This window comes from Dreissena polymorpha, chromosome 9, assembly GCF_020536995.1.
Source record: "Dreissena polymorpha isolate Duluth1 chromosome 9, UMN_Dpol_1.0, whole genome shotgun sequence".
Taxonomy (NCBI): Eukaryota; Metazoa; Mollusca; class Bivalvia; order Myida; family Dreissenidae; genus Dreissena; species Dreissena polymorpha.
This window is the reverse complement of record NC_068363.1, coordinates 51,446,301-51,466,357: the sequence shown is the minus strand read 5'-3', so window position 1 is coordinate 51,466,357 and position 20,057 is coordinate 51,446,301. Positions and strand designations below refer to the sequence as shown.

General features: G+C 38.3%; 1 protein-coding gene across 10 annotated transcripts in view; it reads left to right on the top strand.

Annotated features, from left to right (window-relative positions):
- The window catches only part of LOC127844792 (cyclic nucleotide-gated cation channel beta-1-like), a 225,973-nt gene extending 217,101 nt beyond the window's left edge, over positions 1-8,872 (top strand). For 8 of the 10 annotated variants that reach the window (XM_052375272.1, XM_052375280.1, XM_052375274.1 and 5 more), the window contains 8 exons: positions 1-182; positions 1,087-1,205; positions 2,732-2,881; positions 4,062-4,191; positions 5,687-5,824; positions 6,143-6,359; positions 6,774-6,869; positions 7,066-8,872. In XM_052375272.1, coding sequence (XP_052231232.1) covers positions 1-182; positions 1,087-1,205; positions 2,732-2,881; positions 4,062-4,191; positions 5,687-5,824; positions 6,143-6,359; positions 6,774-6,869; positions 7,066-8,192 — 2,159 coding nt within the window. In that variant the 3' untranslated portion in view covers positions 8,193-8,872. The remainder of the gene's footprint in view (positions 183-1,086; positions 1,206-2,731; positions 2,882-4,061; positions 4,192-5,686; positions 5,825-6,142; positions 6,360-6,773; positions 6,870-7,065) is intronic. The other 2 variants (XM_052375275.1, XM_052375276.1) reach the window with 2 other exon arrangements.
- Positions 8,873-20,057: the final 11,185 nt, after the last annotated feature.

The window sequence follows — 20,057 nt, the reverse complement described above, 5'->3', positions numbered from 1 at the left end:
ACGAGCGGCAGATGATGAACGCCTTGCCGATGAAGCTCCGGAAGGACCTCGCTATCCACGTGCACTTTAACACGCTTAGCAAGGTTAAGCTCTTCTCCGATTGCGACAAGACGCTGCTTTATGACCTCGTGCTTAAGTTGAAGCCCATATTGTACCTGCCAGGAGATTACGTGTGCAAAAAGGTTAGTGTATGGGCAATGTAAAACGTTAATTTTTGACGTGTATGTATGTTCGATTAAGCATTTTATAGTAAGAGACCATTTCTTAACAAACAACGATAGAAATGTTAATGCTAGTTTAAAATGAGAGATTTTCAGAAAACATGACATTGGTTAAAAAACGTAACAGCGTCTTTACGTGTTCCTATGTTTTATTGTATATTCTGTTGTTTTTAGACAATAAATGACTCTTTAAGTTTACTACCAATTACCAATTTGTTTTTTCCAAGAGAAATTTGTCTTGCAATACTTACAACCGGGTGACATCTATGTAACTTAAATAATATGTATACCTAAGCTACATAATGTCTACGTCACTATAATTGATTCTTACTTTTCTATAAAGTAATTCTGTTTTAGCCATTCCATTTCCTCTCCTTATCAGCCGTTAGATATACTAATATACCGATTTCGTCTCATTATCGGCCCTTATATGTACCAGTATGCATTTTTATTTTCGTATTCAGCCCTATAGTTGCAACACGATACCTATTTCCTGTTGTTACTGTCCTTAAGATGTGCCAGTATTTCCTTTTGATATCACTCGTACAGTGTACCAAGTATACACATTTCCTCTTGTTAACACCCTTAAGATGCACACCAAATACCGATTTCCGGTTGTTATCAACTGTTAGCTGTACCCGTATACCGATTTCCTCTCGTTATCACCCGTATTTTGTAACAAAATACCGGCGTCTTTTCGTTTTAAGCCATATGACTATAAGGCATATAGATTTCCTCTCATCAGGTCTTTGATGTACCAGTGAACCGATTATCTCCATGTGCAAAATATGTTGATGTACCAGTATACTGATTTACTCTCCCCTCTATCTGTGTCAGCCTATATGTACTAGTGTATTGTTACCAGGGCGAGATCGGAAAGGAGATGTACATCGTCAGTCAGGGGATTGTTGAGGTGGTCGGTGGTCCGAACAACGCCCTCGTATTGGCTACGCTTAGAGAGGGATCCGTGTTCGGGGAAATCAGGTAGGCAGAGTAGGAATTTGGCGCTCGATTTTAATAACAAGCATAGGGATGGACAAAAGAAAGGGCCCACATTTTTAAACTTATCTATTTAGCTCGATTGTACCTAACGTCATTTGATTAAAGAGATTCTATGGAGCGAGTTTCCTGGGAAAACACAATATTTGCATGTCATTTTTCAAAGTATCTTCAAAAATGTCCCGGTTTGGGGATCTAACCTCGGTACCTCCTAGTCACAAGGATGAACCCTTCTGCGCCTGGCTCTGGCAAAACAGGGCTTAATGCATGTATATGGTTATACCATGTTTCATGGTAAAATCTCATGTAGATGTTGAATAATAACAATATTGAGTTATGTTCTATTTTTAGTAAAACTCGAATGACCTTTGACCTCTGGTAAAAACCAAGCGTTTTGCAAACGTTAACATAGTCCTCCATAAGCATACATTTTTCTCTCCAATAACATTTAGTACTTCCTGATTTGGTTGGAAAACTAATATTTCAGGTGGTTTTTTTTGCTTTCTGAAAGACATACAGGCGGACGGATGAACAGAACAAAGGTTGACTAACATATATGCAGACAGCAAATCGCTTAATTATCTTACAGAAAGTATGCACGATTTTTATATGTGTTAAATTGTAATATATTGATAAAAATATGTTACAATAACACAAAATAGGCAAGAACAAGTATACATTGAACACGAATTTCATAAAATGCAGCCGATTGTGATGAAGATATTTCGTACATATTTTCATGCAATAACCAAAGCATTCGTCTTTTTATTATAGATCGGAGTTAGTGTTCGTGTGTCATATGAATAGATATCGTTGCAGGAAATTAAAATGATCCGTAAAACTAAATTTAGATTCACATCGTACATGCATGATATACATGCTGGCGAATTCGACTGTACAGACATTTTCGATTTCTGAGTTAAATATCTGGCTTATTTCGCATTTTTTCGACACATGTTCTCCTTAACTATTTTAAAATTATATTGAAATATATGGAAAATAAGTTTATTTTTACACATTTTATATAAATTCATAAATATTTGACAAAATCGTGCATAACCTCTTTAAGTACTTTTAAAGTAATTGCATAATTTAAATTTTGCGGCCGGTTACACCGAATGACTAATACATGGAGAAAGTGAATTATTGTATTTGAATTTAGAGTTGTGTTCAATATTAAGTAACAAGGCAACCTGTCCTATGACCATTAACCAAAAAAACAACAACCGGATTTTGCACAATTCTGACATTTCGCCCTAACACTAATTGTTTTATTTTTCAAGTACATTGTACATTCAGTACTTTATAGAAATTGTATGAGTGTGTTTTTTTTCTTACGGACTGACATACGAACGTCTGGACGGACAGACAGACATGACGAATGGAGGGTAAACCTAAAGTCCCCTCCTATGAGTCCAGACAACAAATTAAATTCGCATGGCAATACGTTTTTTATATTTCAGTTTGCATGCAAAATAAGCATTGTTTTTCTCTTTCACGCCTGATTCTAGCCTATTGGCTATGGCGGCAGAGGGGAATCGACGGACGGCAGACGTCCGATGCAAGGGCTACACGAACCTCTTTATCCTGTTAAAAGCGGATTTCGAGGCGGCAATGAAGGACTACCCAGACGCACACAAGCTGCTCAAGAAAAGAGCAAAGTACGTAACTTAGGTTTTCACTGCAAGAATGAATTCATATTGTCATGAAGAGTTTGAGTTTACGTTTTGTATTTAAGTTATTTCAGGATGACATGGTCACTAGTCCATTGTGTAAACCTTTTGGATTCAGTTTGTTTTAGGTTTTAATATTTGCTTTCCCGTTCAAAAAGTGCTCATTGAGAGCTTTTATATCAGTTGATGTCCGTCTCTCGGTGTTGTGCGACGTTCGTTGACAGCGTTTTAGCTCATGACCACATGACATTGGTTTTATTGTATTTATCTTGACAGTATTAAGGTTGGGTCCAAATCTGTGTTCAAACTTAAAACACAAGGTTGAATCTTAGAAGATCCGTGTAACCATCCTAGAAGCCACATCGACCCAGTCGTGATGAAACTATTCAGAACCATTATTATGACACGGTCTAGGCCAAGGTTGAATCTATGTTAATTGTGTTAAAAAATTGTTTCAGCACATCAAATGTTTGTGAAACCATGGTACCTCTCGTGAAGCTACATTTATGACTAAATGTTTATGAAACTTAGTAAGAGTGTTTATCTTGACAATATCTTGGCAAAGTTTGAATCCTGATAATTTGTTTCTATATGTTACCAGGTAAAATATGAGGACATCATTGTTGCTACTGTATTATTCTAGTTAATGTCGACAATATTTATATTGACAATTTCTAGGTCAAATAAAATCGAATCGGAGTCTAGTGTGTCTTTAAACTATATATGCATGTTAAACCTAAGTCAAACCATGTGACTACTGTCTAAATCGCAAACATTACTAAGTATTGATGAGACATTACCATATTGTATACATTTCGACAATATCAAAATCAGATGGGGTCTCAAACTAAGCTACCAAGTCAAATCGTCGACAATTACTGTTCTTTGAACTCAGGTGAGCGTTTTATGGCAACAAGGGTCATCTTGCATGCAAAATTACCTGCCAGCTTACCGATGAAGTATTGATATTACATGAGACTAAATACATCATCATTAATTAAATAGTATTTTGTGTAAATAGAATAGTACACTAAATAATTACATTTAGAACTATTTAGTTATACTCATTAGCGTAATACTCAATGGAACGTTTTAAAAGGAAAAATACTATATATAGATTGCTACCATTATCGTTATGCCATTTGCGAAAGACTTAGAACTGTTGCAGGAAGCTGTTGCGGATTAACGCGCGTATAGAGCGACAGAGTCAGAGCTCCATGGACAACACAAAAATCAACGCGACAAACATCATCCGCAGTCCGCCTGGAACTCCGAAACTCTTAAAAACTGTCATTAAGGTAAACCGACTAAACTGTCACACAGGTTTACCCACTAAATTGTCATACAGGTATACCGTCCAAAACTGTCATTCGGGTATACCCTCTAAAACTCTCATTCAGGTATACCCACTAAACTGTCATACAGGTATACCTTCTAAAACTCTCATTCAGGTATACCCTCTAAACTGTCATTCAGGTATACCCTCTAAACTGTCATTCAGGTATACCCACTAAACTGTCATTCAGGTATACCCTCTAAAACTCTCATTCAGGTATACCCTCTAAAACTGTCATTCAGGTATACCCTCTAAAACTCTCATTCAGGTATACCGTCCAAAACTGTCATTCAGGTATACCCTCTAAACTCTCATTCAGGTATACCCTCTAAAACTGTCATTCAGGTATACCCACTAAACTGTCATTCAGGTATACCCTCTCAAACTCTCATTCAGGTATACCCACTAAACTCTCATTCAGGTATACCCTCTAAAACTGTCATTCAGGTTTACCCACTAAACTCTCATTCAGGTATACCCACTAAAACTGTCATTCAGGTATACCCACTAAACTGTCATACAGGTATAGCTTCTAAAACTATCATTCTGTTAAAATCGCTAGAGGACGCCGGGCGAATCTGCTGGACTTCGAAAATAAGACATGTATTGTTCACATACGGATTTGGTTATGCTTGGATAAGTCAATATGTTGGTGATAAAAATATTTACTAGTATATCATCTTTTAAGCAACGGGTTATTGATTGCTGCATGCAAAAATGTCACGACGACGTTTCAAACTCGAGTTGATGTCATCATTATCAACATTACAAAAGCTTACACAGAAAAGTACTGATCAACTAATTTAACACCAAAATATAAGATTGCGCTTTCAAAATACCAAGCCTAAAACAACCAATCGCAAATCGAACTGGGTAGACGCAATAATGTACAAAACAATAGCAGAATATGTAATATCTATTCAACAAACAATGTCCGATATCAGGATTGTGAATACCATCACGGTGTAAATGTATATCGGTGGCCTTTCTGTACGCTATATAGTAATTTTCATCAAGTTTACTTAAAAAATGCCTACTTTCGCTTTCGTTGTGGCACGGAAAACCTCTCGATCGGCTCACTTTTCTAATAGTACTTGAAGAAAACAATACATACAAAACGTGTCAGAGTCTAATATTCATACGTATGAGCTACGTCCTGTGAAAAGGGAGTTTAATGCATATGCGTAAGTGTCGTCCCAGATTAGACTTTGCAGTCCGAACAGGCTTATCAGAGACGACATTTTCCGCTTTTATTGTATTTTTTCGTGTAAAGAAAGAGCGGAAAGTGTAGTCCCTGATTAGCTTGTGCGGACTGCACAGGCTAATCTGAGACGAGACTTTACGCACATGCATTAAACCCCCTTTTCACAGGGCGTGGTCCATATGTATGGTTTTTAGACTCTGACACGTTGTGTATACATGTATTGTATTCTTCAAGTATTATTATCTATCCGCAGATTATGGATCCTGATTCCACGCTGGTTCGGAAGTTGAGTAGCCGTCGGCACTCCGTGAAGGCCGCTGCCGGCGGGACCGACGACGTCGCAAAAACCCAAAGCGGGAACGACAACAAGGCATTTGAGCACAGCGTCGATGTATGCTCACACTATTGTTATTAAAAAAACATTATTGGTTATTTTTATATTGCACAATTAAAATGGACACTTTGTAAAAGTGTCTGTTTTAAATATAATGCCGAAAATATGATTTCTGAATGCGTGTGTTTCTTATTTCTTTTTGTATACAGTTTACTTCATACTTATTATTTTTGACGTAATCTTTACGTATTAATATTGAATTTTCATGTCGCTGTATCCACAAACATTTTACATCATTTGAATCCTTGTGTATGAACGTTAACATTTTCGCGATTTTTTGTGAACATAAGTTTATAAAGTATTACTTCTCCACAGCAGACAAGATCCACTGACGGGCCGCCGGACGCTGTCGATTTAGCGGAAGCGTTTTACGACGATTTTCTCTCGAACAACGACTGGAGTCGGGAGCAACTAGAATCGGCATTGGAAGCCAGAAACCAAACAGAAGCATTCGACGGTGGTATAATCAGCAATGGTGCCAAGTCTTCGAAGACAACATATAGCGGAACTACAGCTGAAAGCGCGGACTCAGGTTTTTATTTTTGACGTTTCTGTTCTCCAAAAGTGTGAAATAAGTTGACGTAATGCAATAGTTTTGTATTGTGCGTAATTTGATTGTAAAACGAAATGGACTATGTCAAACATGACGACCTTAATGTACGAGGCTTGTTTCAGAAATTTGTAGATTTTACTTATCTTGTTTTGTATTTTACAGTTTTATTATTAAAAGATAATGATTAAAAAGCGTTTCATAAAAAAAAAAACGGCTTTGCCATTAGAAAATATTAATTCATAGAAAAGATGCATTTCTCCGAGACAATTTCTCTACGTTATATAGTAGTACTGCTTCATATTTTGTGCTAAAATTGTAATAATGAAAAGTATCTTGAGTGTATATCTATTCTTTAAAGCACAACATTGAATATGTTCATTATGTTTTTTGCAGTTGATCAAGACACGGAAGAGAGTGAGTCTGCCTCGGAGACTGATGATACTGATTTCCTAAGCACCATAGATAGCAGAGACACATTTGCCGAACTAAGTAATAAAAAAATCCATTTTCCGATCAATTGTTATTTTAAGTTAAATCTTTCTATCATTGGTATGTTTACGTGTTTATTTAATTGTAATTACTATTTTACAAAAATAGCATCATGATTATTGGCGGACTAGCATTACAAAAAATAAAGCATACGATAACCATCCTTTCTTATTTGACTTGAATTGTTTGACAATAGGGCAACTGGATGAGTTCGAGTCCGACATCATTGACGTCTCTCCAACGCTTGACGGTTACAACTACTCTGTTCAGTACTCGTCCAGCCCACCGGATGAGGAGGAGGCTAAATGCAGTTTCGGCGGCGCTAAATGCAAAACGATAACGTCCGACATGTTTGGCGATATTCAATCAACCACAGAAGCGAGGTCCAACGCCTCTTCCGTCAGTCAGCAGAGCGACCGGAAGGAGCCGGCAGCAACTGCGAGGAAAGGCTGCCTCAGTCGCAATCTTCGGGATGACGAATATGCCCAGTCGTTGGCTAATGGTTTCACGATAATTATTGATTCAGTTGATGATATTGGAACTGATGTTGATTGCTGTTTTACGGGTGGTAAACATTCCGCTAAACCAGAGGTAGAACCCGAAAAGATGGAAGTAAAAATTGCGAAAAATGTTTCATTCAGAGAGGACGACTTTAAAGCCAATGGCATTGACACCGCTGAATCAGACAAATCAAATAAAATGAGTGAATCTAATAAAGTTGAAAAGACACTGGCACCATCATCTGCGTCTATGTATAAGCACAATTCTAAAAGGCTTCCCATAAAACCAGCGTCCGCTGGTAAAGCCAAACAGAGCAAAACCAAACTGGACTCGAACATTAAAGTGCATCCAGAAAAGATTGTCCAGAATTCGCCATATGGAAAGAGCTCTCAAATAAAAAAAGGAAAAACACCGAAAGCGAAATTACAAAACAGCAAAGCTGAAACAATAAAAAAGAAACTTCCGAATGGCGATCCCATTAGTTCCGATTCAACAGAATATACGCAGAGGCTAAACTGGGAAGAACGTGAAACAAGAACAAACAAAACCGACGATGAAGCATCTAGTTTTGAGTTAATTCACGTCGAATCTGTTTCTGCGATGCCTATGGCCAGCGCTGTACGCGACAGCGTTCAACACCACTCGGACGATCACCACATTACGTGCGTGGCCGACATCCACCGAGAAAAGACGCTATCGCCGCGCGACGACCTTGATGACCGTTCGTCCTTGACCCCTGAAAGGGTCGCACAGAGGCAGCGGAAAATCAGCGTTATATCCATCGGCTCCGTGCTGAAGGATGGGAGGGATACGCTTGTTTAAAGCTCTTAATTTGATAATATGTATGTTTCGGAAGATCTTCATTGACCCTCGATGGTTTTACGCAAAGACTTACCGTTATGTAAATAAACGAGGAGCATTAAAAAAGGTTGCTTTGTATATGTATATTTTATTTGAAGAATTTGGATAAAGCATCATCATGTTCCGCTCTTTATCACTGTTATGTTAGCCCAGAATTGGTCTGATTATAACGTTGGTTTTTAAAGTTACTGACTACAGTATTGAATGATAGAAAAACGTAGCATTGTGAAAAATACATTTTTTTTCCGATGCAACATTGAATGTTCGTAAAGGATTGTCAACTACGGATGCCCTAGTTTACTTATTTCATGCTGTGCAACATTATCTTAATAACAATTAACGGCTATATGTTGCATATTGACCTTTAAAATCCGTTCATAGTATTTATCGAAATGCACTTTAGTATAAATAATTCAAATTTGATATACGTGGTAAAATATTTTAAAAAATTATAAAGATCATTTAAAATATGAAATTGCATTTGTTGAAAACTGTAATAGTCTTTCTGAATTATTCGAAGGGTATGTTGGCTGAAGACAAGGGGAGGTTATCTCATTTATGCTAGTTTCTCTTATTTTAGAGGATTTGGGTACTTGTTATTACAAAATCATGCACATGCTGGAATAAAGCTGTATGATATTGCTGTTCTTGCCTTGCTTTTTGCAGAAGATATGGATATTGTATGCAAAACCCCTTAATTAGTTTGACAATTTATTGCAAAATTCGGCGTGTAGAAGTCAGTAGTTCGAAAACTAGAAATATGGTTTTCAGAAAACGTGTTCTACGTGAAGATGAGCGGTGGTTGCAAATGTGTAAAGGTTTCTTTCGTAAGAGGATTATCGCTTGACATTATTCGCGAAGTTGTAATAATGTGTTCTTATGATCAACACAACTTTTAAACAATAGTTTTAAATACACAACAGCGTGTTTTTAAATTTATCAATACTTATGATAATGATGGTGATAACAATAATAATAATAATAATAATAATAATAGTAATAATAATAATATAATAGCAATAAGAATAATAATAATAGCGATTGATTTTGTATCGCCATAATATAATTATGAACGAGATAATTACGACAACGATAATATCGCCACTCTCGAAAGATTCCAAGTTTAACGTTTAACGATTAAAACAATAGTCAATACAAATTTCGTTGGGTCGGGTCGGCGGGTCAACATCGAAAAAATATGTGGAATTACGGGCCGGGTCGGATCAGGATTAAAATAAGTTTATACCAAAAAACTGCATTTAATAACGCATTTCCTCTAGCGAATACATTTGTCAAAAATATAGACAGCATATCTATTAGAAGAAAACGTTTCATTGATCAAATATTGTCAAAGTACTTAATTTTATTACTATTCATTAAGTATAAACCTTATTGTTGGAAATTCATGTCAATTTTGCACGGGAATAAGGTCATACATTAACACCTTTATTGGCTAGAACTATGAAAAGCAGGTGAAAAAAACTACACGTTTCCAACCTAAAATAAAGCTTCTCTCAATTTTAAGTGAAGGCAAGAAAATAATGTATTAATGTCTCATTCATGTCTGTTTTAAATGCCGTTCCAAAATTACAGCCGATATAGATTTGTAAGTCAAGTTCTGTTGCAGAAATTTTCCATGTATTAGTCTGAAATATTTTAAACATTTCAAAATATCATTCACCACTTACTTGGGAATGGTGCATTTATTCTCTTGATTTGAATTGAAAACATCGCTTTGCTTGATTTTTAGAATACAATTTTACTCCAATTATATCTGCAGAAAACCCTGCACATCTTCGCTTTCATGACTTAGCGGCCCGACCCGATTTCGTTGGCAAAAGCTTTGTCATGAATCCGCGGGTAATTTGTTGACTCGAGAATCCGATTCGACTTCTGGTAACCGTTTGAGCGCGCAGTGTCACACTGTTTCAATGTTTCCGTTTGCAGCTCTCCACATTCGAATTGTTTTTATACATATGAGTTGAAACAAGCGGAAATGGGTCCCGTGCGAGCAGTGTTACTCAAGACAAGACAGCGAATCTGCGCAGATGGGAAGTGGCAGACAGACAGACAGACAGACAGACAGACAGACAGACAGACAGACAGACAGACAGACAGACAGACAGACAGACAGACAAACGGACAGACATACAGACATACATACAGACAGACAGACAGACAGACAGACAGACAGACAGACAGGAAATCGCGAAATATTCCATGAGTTATCTCCACACCAACCAGCGGAAAACGGTTGATACTCGCTGAATCCGCTTCCGGCTGGCCTTATGATAGGCGTTATCCGATTAAAAACAAGTAAGTAATAAGGTATATGTACCTGTTTGAATACTCAATCTCTCCATCGAATCGAGGCATCGGCGGCCATTTTTTCTCAAATCTGACCACGTGATTCCAGCATTACACAAGCGTATTTTTTAAATCATGGTTCGAAAAGGGCGTTCATTTTGTTGGGCAAAATATTGAAACTTTATCCTTTTACAGTTCCGATGAGTTTTGTAAAGTATTTGACTTCCATCCAAATTACCTTCTTTTCCTTGGTATTACTAATGCAGTGGCAAGGTACATTAAAGTCAAAAGCTCCAAAGACACAAGTTTTATGAAGCCTTTTATCCCGGCTATTATACGGTCCATCTTTGTAAATACCAAGGGTACGAAACCTGTGAACGATATAATTTCAAAAAGCGAGTCCTCACCAGTGTGTATAGCTAAATGGTTGAATATTTTTAATTATATTGAAACAAATGAATGGCGACATATTTTTGATATGCCTTTCCGTATTACACGGAATACCAATTTACAGTGGTTTCAATTTAAAACTATACATCGAATTTTATGTACAAACTCTTGTTTCCGTACTTTGGAGGCCAGTTCAAGAGCTGGTCTAGTTTTCGCAGAGTCCTGAGTTATTCCAATTGCTTCAGTAATTCTGATCTCAAGTGGTCCATCAACTATGACAAAGTGTTTTATTCCATGTTTAAGAAGCGGTCGACGACAGGTAGTGAGAAATACAAGCGGTATCTTCACGAACAGCTTAACTTGACCCCTGTCGTCCCGGAGCGAAAGTTACGAGGCGAGCAACTGAGTCTCCCTTACCAGTCGTGCTGCGAGCCGCGGGAAGTTGAGGATCCTCTGAACAGCCGGAAGGACTGCGTGCAGACGCAACACTTGCCCTCTAACGGAACATTTGCTAAATCTGTTCCATCCAATCAGAACAGACAGAAGAAACGATGCTCAGCTGTCGTGCCGATATCTGTGGAAAGAAATGGCGTTGTGGAGCCAACAGTGACTGCTTTAAAGAAGACTTCGCATTCATTTGTTGCAGCAAACACAGTGACATATGACTCGACTAGGCTAGATCCCGATAGACATGGCAGATAACCTCACGCTGGGTGGGGTCAGTGCGCGGGATGCGACGGGGAGACATACGACATGACGTACCTGCACGCATCATCATACCAGAACAATGATTGTCCACCTCTGATCCCGATTGAAGGATGCCCATGGGGCGCCGAAAGTTCCACAGATCTCGCCTGGCACCAGATGTGCTGGCAGCAGGATATGCAGCATCAGTACGCCAAGTACCATTTTCCCTACATATCAATTTCCGGGAATGCGCAGAGCGACGTCTCTAGAAGATGATCTGAACCTGCAGAAATGGGAACTGTAAGATTTGAATAAATTTACAGACGACAACCTGTTACTTGGTGTGCATGTTATCGGACGAGTGATAATGCATTGCAGATGAGCACACATGGATATCGTTTTCTATTATTGATTATGAATAATTTATATGGTTATTTGTTATTGATGGTAGAGTATGCAAATCCAACTGGAAAAAAGCTGGAAAGTTGTAAATATATATATATATATATTTTTTTTAATAAAACACACATTTAATTGCAGTATTATGGTTAAATGAGCCTTGCTCTGAGAAAACATGGCTTAATGCATGTGCGTAAAGTGTCATCCCAGATTAGCCTGTGCAGTCCGCACAGGCTAATCATGGACGACACTTTCCGCCTAAACTTGATTTTCGGTAACGATGGACTTCCTTGAAACTAAAAACACCATAAAAGCGGAAAGTGTTGTCCCTGATTAGCCTGTGCGGACTGCACAGGCTAATCTGGGACGACACTGTACGCACATGCATTAAGCCCAGTTTACTCAGAACGCGACTCAAATAACCATTCAATGTTCTTACGATCTTAAACGAATGTGCCACGTGTAGTATCTTCCCAAACATGGTAACATTTAGCTGCCGCTTTGTCCGTCTGTTCGAATTGAAGTTGTATAATCTGCTTGGACTTACGAATATCCTCAATAATCTGTTTCGTCTTAGTCTTACTTTATGTCCTTCTATACGTCACACATGGTTGGTTGGGTACCAACACAGGTGGTTAGCGTGTGGCTATGAAATTAATAAGTGAAAACATCATTTTGAATGATAAATTATCATATTATAACGAAAAATCTACTTTTCCGAAGAAAAAAAAAGATTTTTCGTTAATGATAATTTATGATTTAAAAAGATGTTTTCACTAATTAATATCATAGCCACACGCTAACCACCTGTGGGTACCAAATGGTCATGCACGTATTTTGTTATTGTAGCGGTCTGTTTATTTAATATTTATACAATTATCGCCGCATGTTCTTAACGATTTCAATTAATCGAGGAGCATTAACTCCGTTCGCTAATGTTGTTGTTTCGAGAATATTTATCTGTTTATGCGATTTTGTACTGGTGATTTTCTACTTGTTAGTAATTCAAAGCAATTGCATTCAGTCAATATTTAGCAGGAACATCGCTGTCCTAACTTTTATGCACCCGCTAAGAAGGGAATAAGTTTAAGGATTTGTTATTTTTGTATTAGTTCATGCATTATTGAGATTATACAGACAGCAACTTGTTGATGTTTCAGGCACTCATTCCGGTACAGCCCCAATATCATGTGGAGTTCCACAAGGGTCAATTCTAGGTCCCCTGCTCTTCCTTATCTATGTTAATGATATGTCTGCTGTGGTTAAAAATAAGCTCCTCCTATATGCAGATGACTCAGGTATTCTGGTGTCTGGTAAGTCTAAATCTGATATTGAAAGGTTATTGAAAGAAGATTTGCATCTGGTTAGTCAGTGGTTGGTTGACAATAAGTTGTCTCTGCATTTAGGTAAGACGGAGTCTATTCTATTTGGTTCTAGGCATAAAATCAGGTCAAACTCTTCTCTTGATATTTCTTGTAATGGTACCATTATTGAATCTACATCTTCAGTCAAATACCTAGGGGCTACATTGGATCAAACTTTGTCCTTTGATACCATGGCTCGTTCAGTCATTCAGAAGGCCAACTCCAGGTTAAAATATCTATATAGAAAAAAAGAATATCTCACTCAGCAAACCAAGAAACTTCTTGTCATGTCTTTAATCCAATGTCATTTTGATTATGCTTGCTCTATATGGTACCATAGTCTCACAAAAATGTTACAAAATAAGCTCCAAACCACCCAGAATAAGTTAATGCGGTTCGTTCTAGGTCTCGATGCAAGGGCACACATTGGGCCAGAACATTTTCGTTTGCTCAACTGGCTACCAGTCAATAAACGTGTAGACCAGATTGTTCTTGGCCATGTTTTTAAGATTCAAAATGGTTTGGCCCCTGACTATATGGGAGAACATTTTATCCCGCAGGCCTCTATTCATTCATACAGGACCAGGTCAACTCAAAAAGGTGCTTTTGCTGTCCCCAGGGTCAAAGGTTTCGGGTCAAAGTCCTTTTGTTACACGGGATGCTCATTATGGAACAATTTACCCTCCAGTATTACACAGATTGACAGATTGCCTGTTTTTAAGTCATCTTTAAAATATTATTTATTAGAAAATCTGTAATTTTTTATGTGTATTGTTTGTTTTTTCGGCTTAAGGAATCAGTTTTAGTCAGCAATTTTTATCAAAATCGATCCTATCTTTCAAAAATGTTATGCATTCTCCATTTTTTATTCTATGTATTTTAGGATGGTGTAATAAATGATGCTATCTGTGATATCTAATTTATTTCTTACACATTTTTTAATAGTGTATTTTTAGGATCTCATAATTAATAATGATATCTGTGATATCTTAAGTATCAAAATGGTCTGTGATATACATGCATAGTATTTAATATATTTATTTAAATTATGTTGGTCATTTTATTGATGTAATTTTGTTTAATATTTAAGTGCCACTCTATGTCATGCCACCAGCTCAAAGGACCACAATGGAAATATGGGTTTACCCATTTTTGTGTTATCCTTGGTGTTGGTATGTATGTAATGGTATATTTATTTTCATGTATGTTATATTTTATATTTTGTACATGTTGTAAATGCCCTTGTATGCATTCCTTGCCGAAATAAATCTATCTATCTATCTATCTATCTATTGTATATTGCCATTATATAAGTTCTTTTTTTTAGTTAAAGTTTGCATCAGGGAGTTGACCTGTTGATGTGACTACTTATTTTGATATTCAATATGTACATAAATAAACCATTTATGCGCACATATTTGTGTTATTGTATATGACCGTTCTTTAAAATGGGCTTGTACTAATCAGGGGCGTGTAGAATGTATTTTAACTATTAATGTAAGGATTTGAAAATGGATGTACCGTGAAAGACGAAAACCTTACGAGATTTTTTAGGAATTGTATCGTATTGATAGTCACTCGTACGGACTTCTCACGGAGTCACCCTAATGTTACTAAAACGCTGCTGTTGCACTTTGGTGTCAATTAAATTTGGGTGTTCAAACACCACCGCGCATTTGCGTTTGCTCAATAGCTAATGTTTTGAATTGGTGCACGAAAAAGAAACGTAATGCAGTTTGGTAGAGCGGGTCTTTGGTCTTATGGAACACACTGGTTCCAGGGCTCGCAAGTGTGAACCTCTGCTCAACTGTAACCTATTAAATCGTGACACGTTCAACCACAGTACCATATACTTATATTTAGAATATTTCTTACAGAAATTCCTTTAAGCAAAAATCGACCTTGATGAGACGCCGCATCATGAGGCGTCTCATCTTGGTCAACGTTGTTTGCCCAGGCCTTTTTCTAGACGCTAGGCATAAATGGGTTTACTTTTCGTTCTGGTTAAGATCGGACACGGACGACAGACACGAATTTCAAAAACAGAAAATTATATACTTGAGTTACTGTGTCACTGGTTCAAAATCGTAAGTCGATGTGAATGTCAAAAAATACATACTGCTACCAAAATGACATTATAATAGTTTTAACACAAAATACTATTCACATATAAGCAATTTTTGCCGTTTGTTGGCTATAACTATGTAAAGTATATTGTGTAACAACAACTCAATGTCGTTGACCTATTGGGTTTTATTTTTTACATCCGTCAAAATAACATATCCAGGAAAATGACATTTCGTATTATAAACCAGACATTTTATAACAGTGTGATATAAACAAAGATAATCATGACACAATTAAAAAGTTTTAATATATTGAATATCGGGTACTTGGCTATGACGGAAATTATTGATTCTAAAACTTGTTGTATGGATTACGGGTATATCCCGTGTGTTACCTCGGATTAATTAACACTACTTACACCAATAATATACATAAGAAACCACTGATCCTAACTCGATTAATGTCAGAAAGATTATGACAAGACTGTCTCTAACCAATGCAGCTTGTTATAACTTAAACTGTACAAGCAGAAACATTTACTTGATGTTTAAAGCACGTTGAACATTTTGCTACGTATTGTTTTATACTCATAATTGCGTGAATATTCAATACATAATGAAAATAATATATAAATAATCAAAAACACACAAGATCCAAGTAGACCTCTTCGTTCTGTCTGGGCCTTCTTATTTTTAAAACTGATAAAAAATCAACAGGTATTTACAGCGTTTTTTGCGATTTGCCTATTGGATGACCTCGTTATCAGTTAAACAGGAAGGTCGTCTGCGGAACTATTCACTTCCTTTGGTCCCCGGCTTTGTGAGGTTGAGCGCCTCTGTTGAGAAGACGTCGCTCTGCGCATGGCCAAATGTTGGCCAGTACGGAGACGTGTAGTGGGCGAGCTGATGCTGCATGTGTTGCTGCCAATACATCTGCTGCCAGGCGAGGTCTGAGAAACTTCCGGCGCTCCAATAGCCTACATTCATCGGGGTCTGAGATGGATAGAAGCTGGTGTAGTTTCTGTACGGCCGTGTGTTTATTGGAGTCATGTCGTACGTCGTTCCACCACCGATCATGTGCTGACCAAATCCGTGATGTGATATTCCAAAGCTACCGGTACTAAGCCAACTCGGGTCGTTCGTGACTTTGTCTGCTTTGAGCGATGGAGGCGATGTGTCCGTAACATTATTAACAGTCGGCTCCTCAGCGCATGTTCTTTTCACAGACATCTGTGTCGAATCTTCAGTTTTACTCCAAGTCCTTTTTCTGTTCTGACCGGAAGAGCCAGCTTCAACAAACGTCCCGATAGATGGCAGGCTCGGCGTCTGCACGCAGTCCTTCCGGGCACCCAGGAAGTCGTCCTCGTCTTGAGGCTGGAAGCACATCCGGGACGGAAGACTCAGTGGCTCGCCTCGAAACTTCCGCTCTGGTACGACAGGGGCCACGTTGAGCTGTTCGTGAAGAAACCGCATGTACTTATCATTGTCTTGCTTGGACCGTTTCTCAAACATGGCATAGGACACGTTGTCGTAGTCGATGCTCCACGCCATTTTGTCGTTAGACATAATACAGCACTTGGAGCTGTGCAGGGCTTTACGGAGACTTCTTTTCCAACCCTTGTACGGGCCGCCAAAGAACGGGAACATCTTCACCAAAGACTCCTGGATCTGCGAGAACGTGAGCTGCTTCTCCTTGGACTGATGAATAGCCATCACCATCATAGCGTTGTAAGTGTATGGCGGTTTCTCCAGTCGAGGAGAGACCTCATCGAGAGTGGTCCTTTCAGAGCGGCCGGAAACCATCTTGCCGACGCTTTGAGAAGGCGCAGCTAAGGTCTGATGTGACGGTACTGGCAGACTTGTAGTGTGTAGTGGGTAGATGAACTGAGGCGAGGCTCTAAAGAAGTTCCATGCGTCAGCGTGTCTCGAAGGTGTTGAATGTCGCGGCAGGAAGTCGTTCTCGAGACCCATCACGTTGTCCACCAGCTGCGAGTTTTCTTCGGAGCTTCCGTGTGAATCGGGCATCTGGTACCAGCGATCTATCGCTCCATAACTCACAGAGGGCTCGGGGACTCCTACAGTCATTAGCCTTGAGTCTACATCGTCCCGGCTGCAGTTCGCCGGCGTCGCCAGATTCCAGGCAGCATGTATTGCGTCCGACATAAAGTCACTAGCCTCTGGCATCTGGTACCAGCGATGTGCCGTTCCAATGCTCGCATCGGACTCAGCGGCTTCGTCCGCCAATAAGTTCGAGCATTCATCATACCGGACTTTGAACAACGGGGACGATTGATTCCCGGAGGGATACGCAGAATTAGTAGAATCCGAAAGGACGTCACTGTCGACTGCAGTGGTGCACACCTCAGTTTCAGACACAGTTGAATTATGCCCGTCATCTGTCGAAGTTTGACAAGCGGTCGGTGCGGTCAAAGGGGCGTCCAGGTCGATCGTGAGCAGACCACTAACGGGCGACTCGATGTCTTCGTAATCGGTACGTGTTTGCCCTTCTGAAATAGAAACAGGGACGTTTCATTTTATAAATATGTATGAAGGCTGAAATAAATAAATTAAATAATGGAACGATGCGCATAATTTGACAGTATACCAAATTAGGTATACGATGGTAAAATTATGCAGCTTGTCATTCCCAAACATGAAATTGATAATCGGTGATATTATGAATTTTATTTCCATTTTACGATGTATGAAATCTTCATATGCTTTGTAATTTTATACATAATTCATAATATGAAATGTTATTGAATTATTTGTGTTGAACATTCAGCATTTCACACATTTTCTGTATTCAGACGGTCTCATTTGTGGTCTATTGTTCCTTTTATTCATTCTTATCAATAATTCAGGTAAGTGCTACCCGCAATATTAAGTTAAGACATTATGAACTTGTTTCTCAACTATACTCGTATAAAAAACAACAAAAGTCTGTACATATTGACAATTTATTATACATACATATCATAATATATATGAAGCGATCTCTGGGAACACAATACTTAATGTACGTGCACTTTCCGCCTTTATGGAGTTTTTCGTTTATGATTGAACGGTCGTGCAACTTTACGTCACTTTTTTACTTTGGGGTAAAATCCACGACACACTAAATAGTTATGTAATTTACATGCACGAAACGGTGGAGTGTAAAAAATGTATGATTATAGGTGGTTGAAAAAAAAGGATAACAGAAAATAACAAATTTCTCAATATTTTGGGGAAAAAATCTGCCTCGAGCGATGAATATATCCTTCATATCCTACCAACGAAGTCTCTTCTAAACGAGGTCCCGTATAGGCGAAACATTTCTTCACAGATTAGCCTATTCAGTAGTGAGTATACAGGTGGTATGCGTGTGGCTATGATATTATTTAGTAAAAACAACATCGTTGCACAATTAATGAAGTTATGGCTGTTCAAAGCAATGCAACCCGTTTTCGTGTCATTTTGAGTTGAATACCTTGTTATATATATATATAATATATATTTGATAGTGACTGTTTTTCATAGAAGTTGAGTTATGATATCGTTATAATTTAATTTTATTTAATTTTTTATTCAAAATGATGTTTTTACTTATTAATATCATAGCCACACGCGACCCTTTACACACATGCAGTAACATGCAGTTTTTATAGAGACCAACTCATCTACAATTAAATGATACTGCATGCTGAGGTTAGTGTAAGATGTGTCAGTGATGGAATAATTGTAAACTCAGCATCAACTAGAACACAATAGAACACAACCCCTTCTTCTTCATTATTTTTTATCGAGTGCACCGGGATTGTCTCCCATATGGCCATCACCCCCAGAAAGACGTGTTAGTTGGTTACGGGGGATAGTGCAAGATACAGGAGACACCCCGTTCCAGAGGTGACCCTGAGCACCTAGTACACAGCACCTCGGTTGAACGTCTCATGCGAAAGACGAGTTAGTAGGTTAGGTGCAGCGGGGGTTCGAACCAGCGATCTCTGGATTGTGAAGCCAGTGTGTTACCACTAGACCACGGATCCGCTACGAACACCACCCCTGATTACCTCTACATTTTTATAGGTCGATAATCAAGCAGCCGAATTACATGCTGTCCACATCGAAGGCTCTACTGAGGTGGTCTAAACTGACCAATCAGAACAATTGACATGACGCCTTATCTATGATCGCTCCGCCCACTTAATCACGTGGCTCAGCGGGAAGCAAACCTAGACAACCTAACACCAAAATGACTTCATTGCCTATATAGACCGTTCCATAATCGATAAATTGACCGCCGCCATATTGTCAGTCACGTGACTGTCCGCCATTACACTGCTGCTAACTTGTGCGAGTCTGCGATTCCAAAAGCCAAAGACCTAGAGAATACCCGCTTCACCGTTGTCGGATAAATAAATTACTTAATGAATTAATGTGAGGCGATTCTCACATTTTTGTTGTTTAAATGATTGTTTGAAGTTGAGATTGATTGTTACAAATAAAATGTTTAAAATGCTTTCGTGTATTTGTTTTTTTTATCTGTAATCAAGTGGTAATCATCGGCGAAAATTTGCTGGTTCAGTCGCTCATACTATGTCTTTGATTAGACTTGTTACTTTTAACGTTTC